This window comes from Protomyctophum parallelum, assembly GCF_964188405.1.
Source record: "Protomyctophum parallelum genome assembly, chromosome: 14".
NCBI lineage: Eukaryota > Metazoa > Chordata > Actinopteri > Myctophiformes > Myctophidae > Protomyctophum > Protomyctophum parallelum.
In genome coordinates this window covers 15,880,776-15,896,925 of record NC_139709.1, presented here as the reverse complement: position 1 = coordinate 15,896,925, position 16,150 = coordinate 15,880,776, and the positions used below count along the sequence as shown (strand labels likewise).

Here is a 16,150-nt window from a genome sequence, read left to right as displayed (position 1 = left end):
AAGCATTTCATGGAACAATTGCTTTAGTATAACTTGTTCAGTTATATACTGTAAGCCCAAATCTTGGAAAAGAGTGATGTCACACATCTCTCCCATCTAATATTAGTTGTGAAAACAGGGAATATGACTTTTGGTTGCCACAGCTTTATATTAAAACAAAGCACGGTTTGGGAATGTGAAATGTCATATTCAGGTCACAGTGGTGCATTTACGTGCACTGGCATACAGGTGATTTACCAAGGCCTTCTTTGTACGACTAGAAAAAAGACTTTCCACACCATGATACAGAACACTCAAGCCTGTTGGTACATTACTAAAAAAGGTTTGTAGCTTTACCTTTGCAACAAAGCAGTTGTTTGTTTGTTTTGTCAGGGAAATTCACAGTCCACAAGGCCCATATTCTAAACCCGCCATTTGAAGCCCATTTCCGGGTTATATTTGTATTTGTTTAAATATATTTGTTCAAATATAAAGTTTAAGAAAATGACTTCAGACCCAAAATGTGTCAGCAGGCAACCGTGTCCAGACTTTAGCATCGCTCCAGATTATAGATCCTAAAGTGTGTCCACTATGCTAATACCTGATCCATACCTCTCTCAGGGCCTTTTCACATGACTTTGGTGCCAAATATCAAGTGCACACATCAGGACTAACAAAAACAAATGTAATTGATTATTGATTTGCTAACACTTATACACTATCTCAGTCTGATTGACTACCAGCCAAGATGAGTGTTATTACCAGTTAAATGCTGCCTTCAAACCATCTGGTGCCTCCTGCATATTACACATCATGTACAGTACATCAATCAATACAGTGTCAGGAATTCAGCTGAGTAACAGTGAAGGCAACAGCAGTGATAACATTAAGATAACCTTAGACCAGCGGTTCCCAAAAACCAATAAGAGATATTAGACATTTTCCCGGGACTCAGACTAGTGAAAATATCAGATCTACAAGCTTACAATGCATCGCCTCGTACCGCGTTGTGAGCTTGTAGATCGGCTATTTTCATTTATTTTCTCATTTATGGAATTTCTTAGATTTTTCTTTGATTTCTTCATGAAATGAAAGTTTTTGCATTTTTTGGGGAATATTATTTTAAAATGTTTTGAAATAATTATTACAACTAAAATGTAGGAAACAAAAAAATGAAGGGAGCCACCCAGTGTTTGGGAAACAGTGCCTTAGATTAGAAGACCACCTAAGTAGGTTAATATAATGCCATGGTGACAATGTACCTGTATTAATGTGTGTAATGTAAAGCACATTGAATTGTCTTGTACTATACAAAAGAACTTGCCTTCCTGGAATTATCATTTAACTTTCAAACTGTTGTCCTGATTTTGAGAACATCATTAATAGGCTAAATACAATTAAAATATTTTACAAACTCGAGAAAATAGCAGTTCTACAAGACCACAAGCACAACGCATCATATCACGCCTCTTTACAAGCGGGAAGATCTACCATTTTCAATATATATATATTTAAAACAGCTAGGGCTTAAGTGGTTAAGAGATAAGTACCACCGAGTGAGTTAACAGGATATATACAATCTCAGGAGACAGATATAAGGCACTAGTTAATAAAAAGAAAGATTTGCACCACAACCCAACATCCAAAATGGAGGCTAATTTACCGTCCACTCATCCCATATAACCTGATGTTCATAAACTACCTCCGGTATGCAGTCAGCATGTGATCGCCTCTTACGGTAACTGCAACGCTTCCTTTCAGTATTTTTTAGCTCGGGAGGCAGAGGGCAGGGAGGTGAGCAGTGTTGCCATGTCCGTTTATTATAAGCAACTTTGGGATTGTTTTACTATTAAGTTTCTTTTACATTATTGGCAGTTGCAGGTTTTTGGGCTTGTTTCTGAAGTGGTAGTTGCTTATTTAGGCTTGCTTCCTAATGTTTAAACCAGTGGTCTTCAAACATTTTCATGTCAAGGACCCCCAAATGAATGTGTTTTTGTCTACGGAAGTCAAGGACCCCCGTACAGGATTTGTGATGCTAAAAATGTTTAAAAAAATATTCAATTGTTTTTGAGCGGTGCCTAACCGCTCCATTAAGTAGCAATGTGTGTATGTCTGTGTCTGTCCCGTGTCTGTCCCCTTGTCCGAGCACGGAAAGCTGCAACACTGTAACTCTGTCATTTCTCGAACCGTTTCAGACGCGGGAAGGCTCGCCAGAACCAGGCCGCTCCCCTGGGCGAGTTCCTGGGGGTCTGGATGTTGCAGGGATCCTCCGGGGACCCCCACATGGTACAGTTGCACCGCTCACTTCAGGTGTGATTTTTAATATCTGCCATTTCCAATTTTTGCTCACAACCAATTGCGATCTTTTCAAATAGCTGATGCATATTGATTTCTTTCACAGACCTGGTTGCTTATATCCCTCGCAGAATCTGGCAACACTGGCAGGGAGGGCGAGCAGCACAGTAACTTCATACAGACGCGGACACACACAGGTCTGACACCACAGATCTCTCAGCGAGGTTAGATCAACAAGCATGGAGTTTACAACCTGGTTCGCTGCTACGCTGCCCGTTTCAGGACCGTGAGACCGGCCACATCCGTCTGAGATATACCTAACCGTAGCCTTCAACTACAGAAAAGAATTACACATTATTTATCTTTACTGAGTTCAATAGACCTATTCATTGACATTATGACTTGGCTACCTCATGTTCCTTAGCTGCATGGAACCCGAGCCCTACGCCAACTTTTCAACAGTTCTCTCCCTAACCACACGTAGACCACTGAAAAGCACAACGGCTATTAGGCAGAAGGAACTTGTGAACAACTTGTGAGACAGGAGATCACATATACGGATAGACTACTTCATGGCTTGGACAAGGTTAAAAACATGAAAACACATTTCAGCTAAGTACTATGTACTGTATAGATACAGTATGGTTGACTAATATGCAGGGCTTAAAGCCCCAAAAAATCCCAAGACTGAAAAAGATTTTTTGCAAATCTGCAGTGATCTCATTAAATGACCCCTATGCAATCCTCAGGACTGAAATCAGTCCCCAGGACTGAGAACTTTAAGCCCTGCTAATATGTCTACATAATTTGAAGTATTTGAGGATTAGGCTACTTGAAATCATGTCACATATCACCGTCAAGATGAAATCAAAACAAAAACAAAGATTCAAACTTTACAGCCAGTGTGAAGTTCACAGTAAAATCTGTGTTCATTTATCCATTAATTATAACTCTCAAGAGTTAGATTAACTGTAGACTTCTACCATGCACAGCCATTATTTATCTGCTTTGTGTTTCAAGGCCCAAGCCAGAGCTCTTTGGGTATCCGTCTGCATTGTCTAACATCTACACTAGACTGCAGCACAGTCTGACCATTTGGCCTCCCTGGATGACTCACCATTAGAGGATCTTTACACAAGGAATGAAAATAAACTGCCTTTGTTTTGGAGACATCACATTACAGCAGAATTACCCGGTGCCCTCGTGAATCACGGTCTTTGTCCTTTTTTCTTTTGCAAAAACACTATTATTACAAACACACAAAAGCCCCAGTGCAAAGGCAGAGAGCCAACCGCCCTTAGATCTGGTATTGAAAATAAGTCGAGCCGATTTAGAGAGTGGGTCCAGAAAAGATAAATGTCATGAGAGCAGATAAAACGAGCCGGTGCCTGGCCCAACCCGGCACGGAGAGATAGCGGGGGGAATTTAAACTCTGTGTGATCACTGCTTGAAAGACATTTATTAATTCATGAAAGATTCTTTCACTGTACTGCAGAGATGATGTCTAGACTTTTTTGTCAAGTAAACACTTACTCAGAAGATTCAGGAATGCACACGCACAGACACACACGCACTGCACGTGCGCGCACACACACACACACACACACACACACACACACACACACACACACACACACACACACACACACACACACACACACACACACACACACACACACACACACACACACACACACACACACACACACACACACACACACACACACACACACACACACACACACACACACACACACACACACACACACTAACATTGATGAACAAGTAGACTTGTCCTTTCATATTTGAATAATGAATGAATCTGACAATTTGGTCTTAAATAATTGACCAAGACTTTGATAAGTCATTGTCATGCTATTTCCCCAAGCTGAAGGAATTACCAGTATACCCTGAAAAATAATTAAGACATCTCTTGCATACTAATAATACTTTATTTCTGCCAGTCAATAGGCCAGCAGCCAGTAGCTGTTGTGAAATCAACGTTAGAATATTCTCAACCTCGCAACCCTGGAGAGTCTGGTCTCTGCATGATTGTACATGGCAAACACAATTACAGATTTGTTAATTAAATGAACTAATCAATTAGTCGTTAAATTCCCCATCACTGTCACCGTCAACTAAGGATGTCTGTAGTTGTGGAGGACAGCCCTGATGGACATGGTTGATGTGTACAGTAAACCAGTGTTGTGGAGATGGTATACTAATGCAAACAGCTGCATGGACAATAGAACTGACATACTGTATAACTGGACAGATTCTTGAAAAGATCAGGATGTTTGCTCTGTTTGCTTGGTGATGACACCTGAATGTCACCACAGGATCAAATACAGTCACCCTGACAAGCACTATTGTGGAATTGTAGGAGTTGAGGCATTACCTTTAGTGTAACTCAGGTGAATGTTGTGAAGAAAGAAATAAATCACAATGTTTTCCCCTTTCTTACATAATATTTGACAATTTGGCCAATTTGGCCAATTTTGGCCAATAAATGTCATTAAATGTGCACATGCCTTGTATATGCTTACATACAAACTAAGTTAACCAACAAACATACTTTGTTGGTTTGTATACGGTTGGGTGAGAAAACAATGTTAAACATTAAGCTATCATCTGGGGAACCCCACTAAATAATATCCCCAGTTTGGGAACCACTGTTCTATCATTAACCCTAGCTGTGCTGTGATACCCTATAAGCTACAAACAGCACTACACACAACTCCACACACTAGGGGTGAGGTGCTTCAGAGCTGATGATGTGCCCTCAGGCCAAGCATCTGCGCGTCAATTGCCACCTCTTGTGTGCCTCAACGGTAGGCTTTAATCTGCTGGATAAAGTGCTGTCCTGCCCCGTTCACGCACGCACGCACACACGCATACACGCACGTACTGCACACACACACACACACACACACACAAATTAACATTGATGAACAGTAGACTTGTCCTTTCATATTTGAATAATGAATGTCCTGCCCCGTTCACGCACGCACACACACACACACACACACACACACACACACACACACACACACACACACAGTTCTTTATCAACGACACACAAAAAACAGCTTGAAAGTCATTATTTCATATCTACGTTCACACTTGCAGCTCCAATGGAAGCCTGCGACATGAAAATACTAGGCATGTAACAATATATCGTATATTGATATATCCATATTAATTAGAGTATCGTCGTGAATCCCAACGATATTAATCGATTTAATATCTAGGCTAGTACTGTAAATGATGGCGTGTGTGTGATATGAAATGTGAGCTTTAATCATATTCCATCATATTCAAGTGTTTTGGAGAGAAATGAGACAGACTCCATGCAGTCACTTGTGCCCAGGTGCCCAGGTGATGTTCGTTGATGCTCATTAATACATAAAGAAAGCTTTTAACTCGAGCTAGGTTCTACACAAGAAAGCATGTTTACAGTTGTTGCACAGAAATTAAGTACTTTTGCAATGTAGTTAACTAAAACATTTGAAAAAAGCTCAGGGGGAGGGAGAAAAATAATTAAAAAAATAGATTTTTCGGTCATTTTTTAAATATCGTGAAAAATCGTATCGTGAACCTCATATCGTGACACCTACAATTCCAATGCTTGCCAGGGTGTCAGTTCAAGATGTTTTCCTCACTTTTTTAGGTTTTTCAAAAATGTGTTTAAAAAAAAATCTAAATATCGCACGACCAAGTATACTGTATCAGGCTTTAGGTGGTGAATGGGGGACATGTGACTTTGGAAAGAAAACTCTTCATTGTTCGAACAGAGACACTGAGTAAACAGGGGTCCTCCAGCTGTATGATAACCCATTGCTAATAGCCGTGTGTGTGATATGGTTGTACACATGTTATACTGTCTCTCCAGAAAGATCTGTTGGCTGAACTTGGCTACCCACAATTTTCAAAAGCTTCTGCCTTTCGAAGAATGTGGAAGAGTTGGGAGAGTTGAGAGACTAATGTATGTGTGAATGTGCATGTGCGCGCGCGCGCGTGCGTGTGAGAGTGTGTGTGTGTGTGTGTGTGTGTGTGTGTGAGAGTGTGTGTGTGTGAGTGTGTAGGTAAACATGTCTGTGTGTGCATAATGTGCAGTGCACGTGTTGTGAGTGTAGTATCTCGTTGCTGTCGGATATAAACCTCTAATCTCCATATTTTCAGTTTATAATTAACGCCATACTTGATCATACTACAGCGTCACACAAAAGCATCAAAAGTAACAGATCTACAAGCTCAGAAAGATGCCCATAGCGAAGTGTTTTGAGCTTGTGGATCTGCTACTTTTGTTATTTTCGAATATGAATCCTGAAAAATAACCATTTTGGACATACAGTACAGTATGAGGTTTCCCCCTGACAGATGATATGGAGAGTGTGACTGTATGTGTGTATGTGTGTGTGTGTGTGTGTGTGTGTGTGTGGGCTGGAGGAACTGTGTACACATGATCTCAACAGGCCAGTTTTTCAATAGAGGTGATGTCAGATGGTCAAACAGGAGACACAGAGGATGTACTGTAACGTCACCAAACAACTCTTTCACTAAAAACACTATAAGAGAGATAGAAACACAAGACAACATTGTAGCACTAAGTTTAAGTTTTACAATAGCCTATATTAAAAATTTGAATACATACTTATATACTTACTTATACTTACTTAAAAAAAACTTTTTCAATTAATTTATTAATTAGCTTTTTATGTCTTTCATTCTCTTTCTTTTTTCATATTATTGTTCGTGTTTTGTGCTGGAAAAGAGGGTCCTAGCCTTCAGTGTGTTTTCCGAGAACGAAATAAAGGTTGAAATGAAATGCAGCAGTATAGAGGGTATGTACATGCATAAAGTAAGTGGCAAAGTGAGTGGCAAATCGAGTGGCAAAGTGAGTTTAACGTTGTTTAATGCAATGAGATAGGACCTTTCTGTTCGGATGGATGTATGGGCTGTCAAGGCCAGAAAGTAGTTTTTGCCACTCAGTAGATGTTCCCGCATAACGTCCGGGTATGATGATGATGTCATGCGCATGCCCTCTATTGGACAACAGATAAGAAAAATAAATGGAAAAATTGATATTCTAAGCAAATAAATTGATCTAATTGCCAGGTTTATACCTTTGACCAATGAAAATATGTATTTATCCTTTTTCCCATGCACTAAACAAGAATAATGGCTTGAATAAGCTTTTTTTGTACTTACTGAGTTTTAGTCATGGAAACAGTATTAGCTAGAGTTGGGATCCTATAGGATTTTAACAATTACGGTTTCTTGACAATTCCCTCTTAAAGTAACGGTCCGATACCTTAATGGTTCCCTTTAATGATTCCTATAGGAGGTTCCAAATGGACCCTTACAGACGTGAAGTCCTCATACCAGCTCTGACAGTGTGATAAACCAGCCTATTTCACCCAACACGGCAAAATACCCCAAAATCTGTACATATTACACTTACTGTTTTGACCGCGACGGAGGCGTGGCTTTTACCCCATTATCTCAGTTGGGGCAAATAATGAATTGCATTTTTATAACGCTTCCCACAACATTATTTACTACAATTCTGTGTCTGGTTGCAACTTGAACAGGGCTGAGTCGGCTCAAGCGAACTTCGCAACATTCGACATGGCAACTCGCTCACTTTAGCTCGCTCGGTGGTGTCGACCTCTGTCGACCTCTGTCGACCTCTGTCGATCTCTGTCGCGGTCCAAAACTATATTGTGGTTAATGGGGAGGATTTCAGTGTAATATGTACGTCTTTGGGGATTTTCTAATAGTGTATGTACGGAATTGCCAATTTGTGTTATTTCAGTGTTGGGGTGAGACCGGGTTGGATAAACAGTACAGTAAATGGTCTGACAGAGATGAAAAGGGATCTGCTGATCTACTGTACTATTTAGTGAGATCATACTGTAATATTGATGGAAATTCATCATAATTAGTGACACTCTGCTTGGAAGAGGATGTGATCAATGACCGCCATAATGAGGCAAGATGTATATTAAAGAATTACAATTGTGGCCTGTGATGAAACAGTAGTTAAACAGCCCCCAGTCTGTCTCAAACTGCACAATACCCTCTCTCTCTCTCTCTCTCCTGTGTCCCCTGGGCTTTCCATCTGTCTCAATAAAGTAAATATATTAAGGGATGTGGCCCACCCACACCCACTGCTGTGGCATACCAACCAGAGCCCATTCCACTGATATAAAAATCCACAACCTCAACATGTAACTGAAGCCATATGCACATAACTGTAGGCTACAGCACGGCACACAGTTAAAACATCCACCATCTAAAACTTCAGTCAGCGCTGTACATGTTGCATGTTACAACCAGAAATCATTTGACCACCATGGACCATCCATGGATGCTGGTGACAGGAATATCAGTATAGAGATAGTGGAGTTTATGAGGGAGAGGCTTCAACGCTTCCTGTGACCTTAACAACTGCAGTCTGTTCCTGAACATTTCATACAGTATTATATACACATGTACGCACACATGCATATACGGTACGCACACACATGCACACAGATAGCCTGGAAACCAGAAGAATCCAGTGACAGTTAAAAAATTAAGATTAGTGTGGCCCCGCTTGGTTGGGATTGGATTTCGTTGCCCCCGAACTTGTCAGGCACCAATCACCAGAAGCTTTTATCCGCCCCTCAGAAATGCAGGTTCCACAAAGAGATTCCAGACTAATATCTACTGTATATGCCAGGCTAGCAGGCAGGCAGGCATGGAATTGGAAGCAGTGAAACAAAAGATGAACAGACAAATTTGAAACAGGAAAACTATCAAACTGAAGCTGATACGACTTTGTGAGGTTTCTCTCTCCTTCCTGATTGGATTAAAATTGGTATCCCTGACCTGAAAATGCATTTTCTGATTAATAAAGAGCTGGAGAGATGGGGAGACTCCTGTTACAGAAACAAAGACTGTTGTAGCAATGATCACTATGGGAATATAGAGCTTAAACTTTTTTCTTTTTCTTTTTTACAAACAAATATATCACTTAGAGCACCTTTCATTTAACTCAGAGTGCACAAATGTAACCCAATGGACCCATAATGTTTTAATTTGGTTACATATGTACACTCTCAGTGATACAAATGGATAAATAAACACTGATGATCTGACTTTGCATCGTGTTCCTTCTCCCACTGACTGCCTCTTCATCCTGTCGGCTTACACTCTTCCAATGAATGACTTGTGCTCATTTGCACTTTGAAAAAACATAAAATATTAAAGGTATGTTTACGATAACAGGAAGGCCATTCCCTCCTCCGCCGCCCGCCTCCACTCCTCCCCTCACAACCCGCATTATTAATTCATACCGTTTAAAACGACTTTTCCACGAATTAATGGAGACGACGCGTGGCCTCACAACAATTGCCTTTTGGAAATATAAAGGAGTCTTGACTTTCAAGCGATGCATTACGGGGCATATCTTTAGAAAGCACCCTGGGCTGATGCTGTTAGCTTTTCAAAGTACTCTGCTTTAGTCGTCTCCATAAGTCAGCCTCACGCTGGTCGTATACAGACACCACAACACCACGGTGAAAGCTCATTAGTGGTTGTACGCTAATCCGTTTCAATTGTGGTTCACCGCCGAATGACAGCTTTACACCAGAGGTAAACCTCTCTGAGATGATCGAGATTGCGATCGAGGTGTGACACAACTCTTAAGGCCTATTCATTGTCCAGTTTTCTGTGAAATGGTGACCACCGAAAACTACAACATGACGTCATGCCGTGGTGGTCACTGCTCACACAACACACCTCTGTTTTTACTAACCACCGTTTTGGTGTTCACTGGACTATGAATAGGCCTTTAGGGTCAGTGTGGTTGTTGTCTCCACCAGGCCGAAGGCATGGGGGGAGAGTATGTTTTGTTCTCAATCCGTTTCATGTCCAGTTTTCGGTGATGAGCGGTGACCACCGAAAGGGTCACCTCATAAGGTGAACAAAAACTGAGACTCGCTCTGAGTAGAGCGAGAAGGCTCGCTCTACTCAGGGGGAGTCTTGTGCAGTGGTCTCTGTAGCTGGGTGCAGATTCTTGAAGATACAATGAAAAAAGGAATATCCGATCCACCCTCTCTTGAGTAGTTCTTAGGAACTTTATTTGGTGGTCACCTCATCACCTAAAACGGGAGTATGAATAGGCCTTAACCCATTTCGACCTGATTCTACAAATGTCTTCTAAATCATGATAGTTTTCAGAAAAACGTTTCCCTAACCCTACAGTGGCCGCCGACCTCCATCTGAAAATATGTTGTTCCAGGGATCTACCCCAAGAAGCAAAGATTTGAGTTAAAAACATTCTCTCTGAAGGAATAAATATGAAATGCGCCACATTTTCACGATTTTTCAAAAATAGCTTAAGTATAACATAATGCTTAAAACACCAAAAGGGGTTCCCGCCCAGAATGGTACCTCCAGCATGTTGTTTTTTTTTACTCCGCCCTACCTGGCACTATTTATACCATGCCCAAACCATCCAGAAGCCTCTATGCTTTTTGCATCCCAGCACCACCACTTTCACCTCCACACTACAGCTGCTTCCCCTATTCCTCTCTCTCTCTCTCTTGTCAGGTTCCCCGTGATTGCAAACAAACAACCTCCTCCCCAATTTAAAACTCCAGGGTCAGCGACCCTCCCTGGAACGTACGTCCCCTCCCCTCATCCTCCAATCATACAAGCTTAGTTTGGTTTTTTTGACCAGTGAATCACATTTTATATTTTTCTTTGGCATTTCATAATGGAATCGCATCGCGCCGAATTTAAATCATACATCATAGACATAGGCTAAATAGACTCTTATGGAGTCTATGACTCATGTGGCTTCACATGACCTCATGTGGCCAGCCTGTGGCCACATGAATTCCGAGATTCACACCGGAGACAAGCTGTTCCAATGTGGATCCACAGGATTAGATTTTAATTTCTTATTTAGGTAGTGAGACCGCTTGACTTTAACTGTCAAAGTGGCTAATCCTGGCTGCACAGTCAAATTAATTTAACTCTGAGATGGTTAAACCGGACCAGTTAGTGTCAATTAAATTAACACTTCTGATTTTGATGTGTGCAACACTCAAGTCGATAACTATCAAATATTCAAGCCAGATATAACCAAGGAGTACAAATATTTGAAGAAAATAACAAAGTTGCAGCGTGCTATGAACAAATTAAAACAGAATGAAATTGTAGACTTAAGTCCACTCAACAGTTCAGCAGCTGAAGCCAGAAGGTCCACTACTGGTATTAAATAACACTCGGCTAAATGTAAAAGACATATTGCCACAAAACATGTTAACCGCTTGAATCCCAATGCCCACTAGTCTGGGGGGAACATTCACCAAAATGGTTATCCTGAACTGAAAAGGCATTTTCTGTTTACTGAAGAGCTGAAGAGACAGCCAGGGAGACCCATGTTACTGAACAAACACTTAGAGCTATTTATAACACTTATTATAATAATATATGAATAATATAATATAAAACAACAATTCACTTTCCAACTTTATGTCGCAATCCTTCCTTCCCTATTCCTATCAGGATTGTAACACACACTCACAGTAATAGGCCTACCTATAGTTTACTTTTGTCAGACACTTGTGCAGAATAGAACAGACTTTAAAATGTGTTGAATAAACTGTAACAGATATATGTTGTAAACTTCACAATAGGCTTTAACACATTATACTTATCAGTTAAGCTAATACAATAACCTATCAGTTTGTTTTGTTTTTGAAGACTTATTGAAACCTGAAAGAACAAACAAAGATGCCTTTTTTATCATAAAATGTTTTACTGGCCAGTCTACCAATTTGCATACATTAATGTGGTCTGAGATGGCATGCCATGCAAAGTGCAATTACGAGATTCTATTTGACTCTTGACATTTAAGCTTTAATGGTACTTTGTCTAATTGTCTTGCAATGCATTTTCCTCTAATAAAAATGAATAAAATAATACTACGTTTAAGTGGTAGTTCATTATAGGCTATTTATTTAATCACAGCAATGGGCTATATAGCCTGCTGAACTACTGCAATTTGCTTTCTTAGGCCATATTATTATATTTCGAAAATTAGTCCCATCAACGAGGTAGACTACGTTTCAGCCTTACATTTTCAAAGCACAATCAACCTCTTTTGGGGGTGCATAGATAGAGGTGGGTGTCAAGTTGTGGTGGATCCCAAAACTCACCTGAGGCAAGACATATTGGAAGAAGTAATCTGAAGATCAGACCACACACCACCTCAGAAGCCATCGCTTTAGGGCGGCTGCACCGAACCCAGGTGGAGGGATGAGAGGACTATCCTGTCCTGGTCCACAGTCAAGGATAAGGGGACTGAGGGGACTGTCCTGTACTGGTCCACGGTCAAGGATAAGGGGACTGAGGGGACTGTCCTGTACTGGTCCACGGTCAAGGATGAGGGGACTGTCCTGTACTGGTCCACGGTCAAGGATGAGGGGACTATAGTGTCCAGTCCTGCTGTCCCCCTGTCCTGCGCACCTCTTGTCAGATGATCCCAGTAGTTGGCAGCAAACAGGTGTCTTCCACACGGCCACCACATCAGTCCAGATGTCCTCCTCCCGACGGCTTCATTGTCATTGTTGTATTTGTGGCAACAACAACTATTCCACCACGCTGGCAAACTGTGCGCGTAACACGTTTTCCCACGCCATTATATTTTGCGTTACCGGTTTGCACTGTGACAAACATTATGTCTTAAGAAGTTATTATTAATTCCGTATAAAAGATAAATATACATTCTTCACGGCATGTTGACGGAGTAGGCTACAATTAAGTGCACGGCGTTAATTGGATTGCAAGCATCAGGTGTGGGAGTATAGCGGTAGGTTACTGTCTGTTAGGAACAGAACGGGGATTAAAAACAATTAAGGAAAACGCTGCTGGCAACTTCTCAAGTCCATTTGGTTCGTAAACAAAAGACTCCCCCCAAACTGAACGGTGGTCTGACACACTATTACCTTGTAATGTAACAGAACAGCAGGCTCTCTCTCTCTCTCTCTCTCTCTGTGTGTGTGTCTGTCGGTGTCTCTCTCCCTCTGGAGTCCGGCTGCTCTTTTGACGCATCGATAAAATGTGACTTTCTGACTTCTGGCCAACACACAACTGTAGAGGACCGCCCTGGTTGATTGACATCTGGAAACAGCCAATCGTGAGCCTCCAATTCGTCTGAGTGGTCCAGCCCCTTTGGTAATTGGAATGGTCATTGGAATTGGAATCAAAATGAAATGATACGCAACAACAACAATAATAATAATAATAATAATAATAATAATAATAATAGTCAATAACAGAGACAAATTTAAATTAAATATAGGCCTACAACATTGATAATCATGGGGGGAGAAAGCTTGATAGATCACACCATGATCCAAAGACACTTGTAAATTACATAAATGGTACAATTTATGACATAAATTATACATTTACAGGTGTCTTTGGATTATGGTTATGGTATTTATTTTTTGTTTATTTATTCATTCATTCATTCAATTATTCGTTGCCCAGTTACTAATAATAAACATTCACCATTTAAGTAGGCATAAATGAACAACTTTTGTCTTTTGTGTAGTCACCTTTTCACTTTTCACTAGTAGGCCTACAACACGTCTCCATTCAGGTCAGATCTACAGCTTCTAATGGGAGTTAGGAGTTAAGAGGTACAGCGACACCTATGGGTGTCAAAGAGACACAACACTCCAGGGAATAGGATCGTAATTGTGTGTAATACTGACTGTGTACCTCAATATCATAATTATTGTATTGCCTACGTTTACACTGAAGCAACAGTGCTCTAGAAACAATTAGGCTACTTCATATTTCAGATTTGTATTACAGAGATAGCCCCTTGAGATACAGCATATAATTTTCAAGGGGGACCCATAAAACATGAACAAGATACATATAGAAACATACTGTACATACAGAAACAGATGGTATGCATATATACACAGATAGCATACTCACCCTCTTCCACCCACCCCACCAATCAATCACATCATCAACAACAACAAGGAAAGAAGGGCAAAGTGTATATATGGGCATGTCAGAAGCATAATTAAGGTGGCTCAATAAATGAATATAACTTATAAGCAACATAAAATTGAGGTACAATTTAGAGTATAATAAATACAATGTACACATCAATATACAGTACAAATTGTAGACTATGCTTAGACTATAGTACACACAGCTCAGTGGCCTTGTGGTTAGAGTTTCCGGCCTGAGACTAAAGACCACATATAACACTGGTGCCCACTGCCTCCCTGCTCGGTAATCAGCATCCAGGGCTGGATTGGGGGTAAATCACTGTGATATGGGCCTACTAGCATCATGTGCAGGGGGAGTGTATAGGCTACTTGTACAGCAAGCTGCCTCACACTATAAGGAAACAGGAGATAGGCTCCTGACCCACAGTATGGGCGACAATTCTCGGGAACTGTTGACTGCAAGGCTACTTACAAACAAGATAACTAGTAACACTGGTATAGAAACAACATGGTCCATAACAGAATGGCACAACCCCTGCCAGGATTGCAGGTTTATTCTCTGTAGTTCAGAGCAATGGTTCTCAAACTTTTTTTAATTTCAAGGGCCCCCAGTTTGATAAGCATTCCGCCTTGGACCCCCATTTGATCTCTGGGAGTATAATCTATAAAATCCTAATTCTGAGTGTACAAATGGAGCCAAATCCATTTGGTTCCATTAGTACAGTCTCGGAATTACAGTCCCTTAACTCCTCAAGGACCCCTGGGGGTCCCAGAACCATTTTGAGAACCACTGGTATTAGTATGACAATATATTTAGAAATGTGTAGTGGCTGATACAATAGAAGTGAGGATGATTTAGGAGGAGAGGACTTAAAGGTTCAAGGTTGTACTTTGTTGTTACATATTGTGTACAGGTACATAAGAGTAAAACTAAAGTAGGTTTCAGTTTAAAATCCTGAAAATAGTCATACAGAATTAATGTTTGCACATATTGCACGTATTGTACCAGCTGCAAAATGCAAATACATGCTGCAAAATATACTACTGATCAAAAAATAAATGGAATGTTCACGAATCACAAATACAACATACAGTACGATTCAACAGGTCAGGCATAACACAGTAAGATATAGCCTAGCACGACGTCCTCCTCACGGAAATATTTAACATCACGAAGCTCTACTTGGGTTAATGTATTATACACTGCTTCCGTCAGTTCCAAACAATCAGCTGGCATTTACGATTAATCATATTTATGACTACAGACTGCTGACGTCATGTTTACTTGTTGTCCCCATAATATTGAGAGCAAAGGAAGAAAACCACGTTCTGTAATGCAGCATTAACACGGACTAAATACATAAGAAACAATCGATGATGAATTATTTGCACGCTTTGATTTTTTTAATGACTTTATTGACGAGGAAATGATAAACCCCTCAGAGGTCTCCTGTGAAGCCCATTAGGCTATGTAGGAAGGAGACTCTGCATGGTGTTGTGCAGTCTTGTTGTCTGTGCCAAATGCTCCTCTGCATGTGCTCCTATAGACAGTGGTGGAAAGTAAGTACATGTACTCAAGTACTGTACTTACCGTAAGTACAATCTTGACTGAGTTAAAAAAAAATAGTTTACTTACTATTTCCAGTTTTCAATATTTTTTACTTCTGCTGCATTACATCTCAGAGGCCAATATTTTTAGTCCACTACAATTATTTGAAAACTTTAGTTACTAAAGCTCTGTAAAACATACATTAACAACTTAAGTTCAGACCTATTTACTTTGGCTATTTGAAAATATCTGATCTACAAGCTCACAGCAGTCGCCTTGCGACACATTGTGA

The 16,150-nt window shown here is 40.5% G+C and overlaps 1 protein-coding gene across 2 annotated transcripts in view; it reads right to left on the bottom strand.

The window, feature by feature from the left end:
- piezo2b (piezo-type mechanosensitive ion channel component 2b) overlaps positions 1-12,677 on the bottom strand; it is a 131,775-nt gene extending 119,098 nt beyond the window's left edge. For both annotated transcript variants that reach the window (XM_083782150.1, XM_083782149.1), the window contains exon 1: positions 12,492-12,677. In XM_083782150.1, the coding sequence (XP_083638276.1) occupies positions 12,492-12,555 (64 nt within the window). In that variant the 5' untranslated portion in view covers positions 12,556-12,677. The remainder of the gene's footprint in view (positions 1-12,491) is intronic.
- Positions 12,678-16,150: the final 3,473 nt, after the last annotated feature.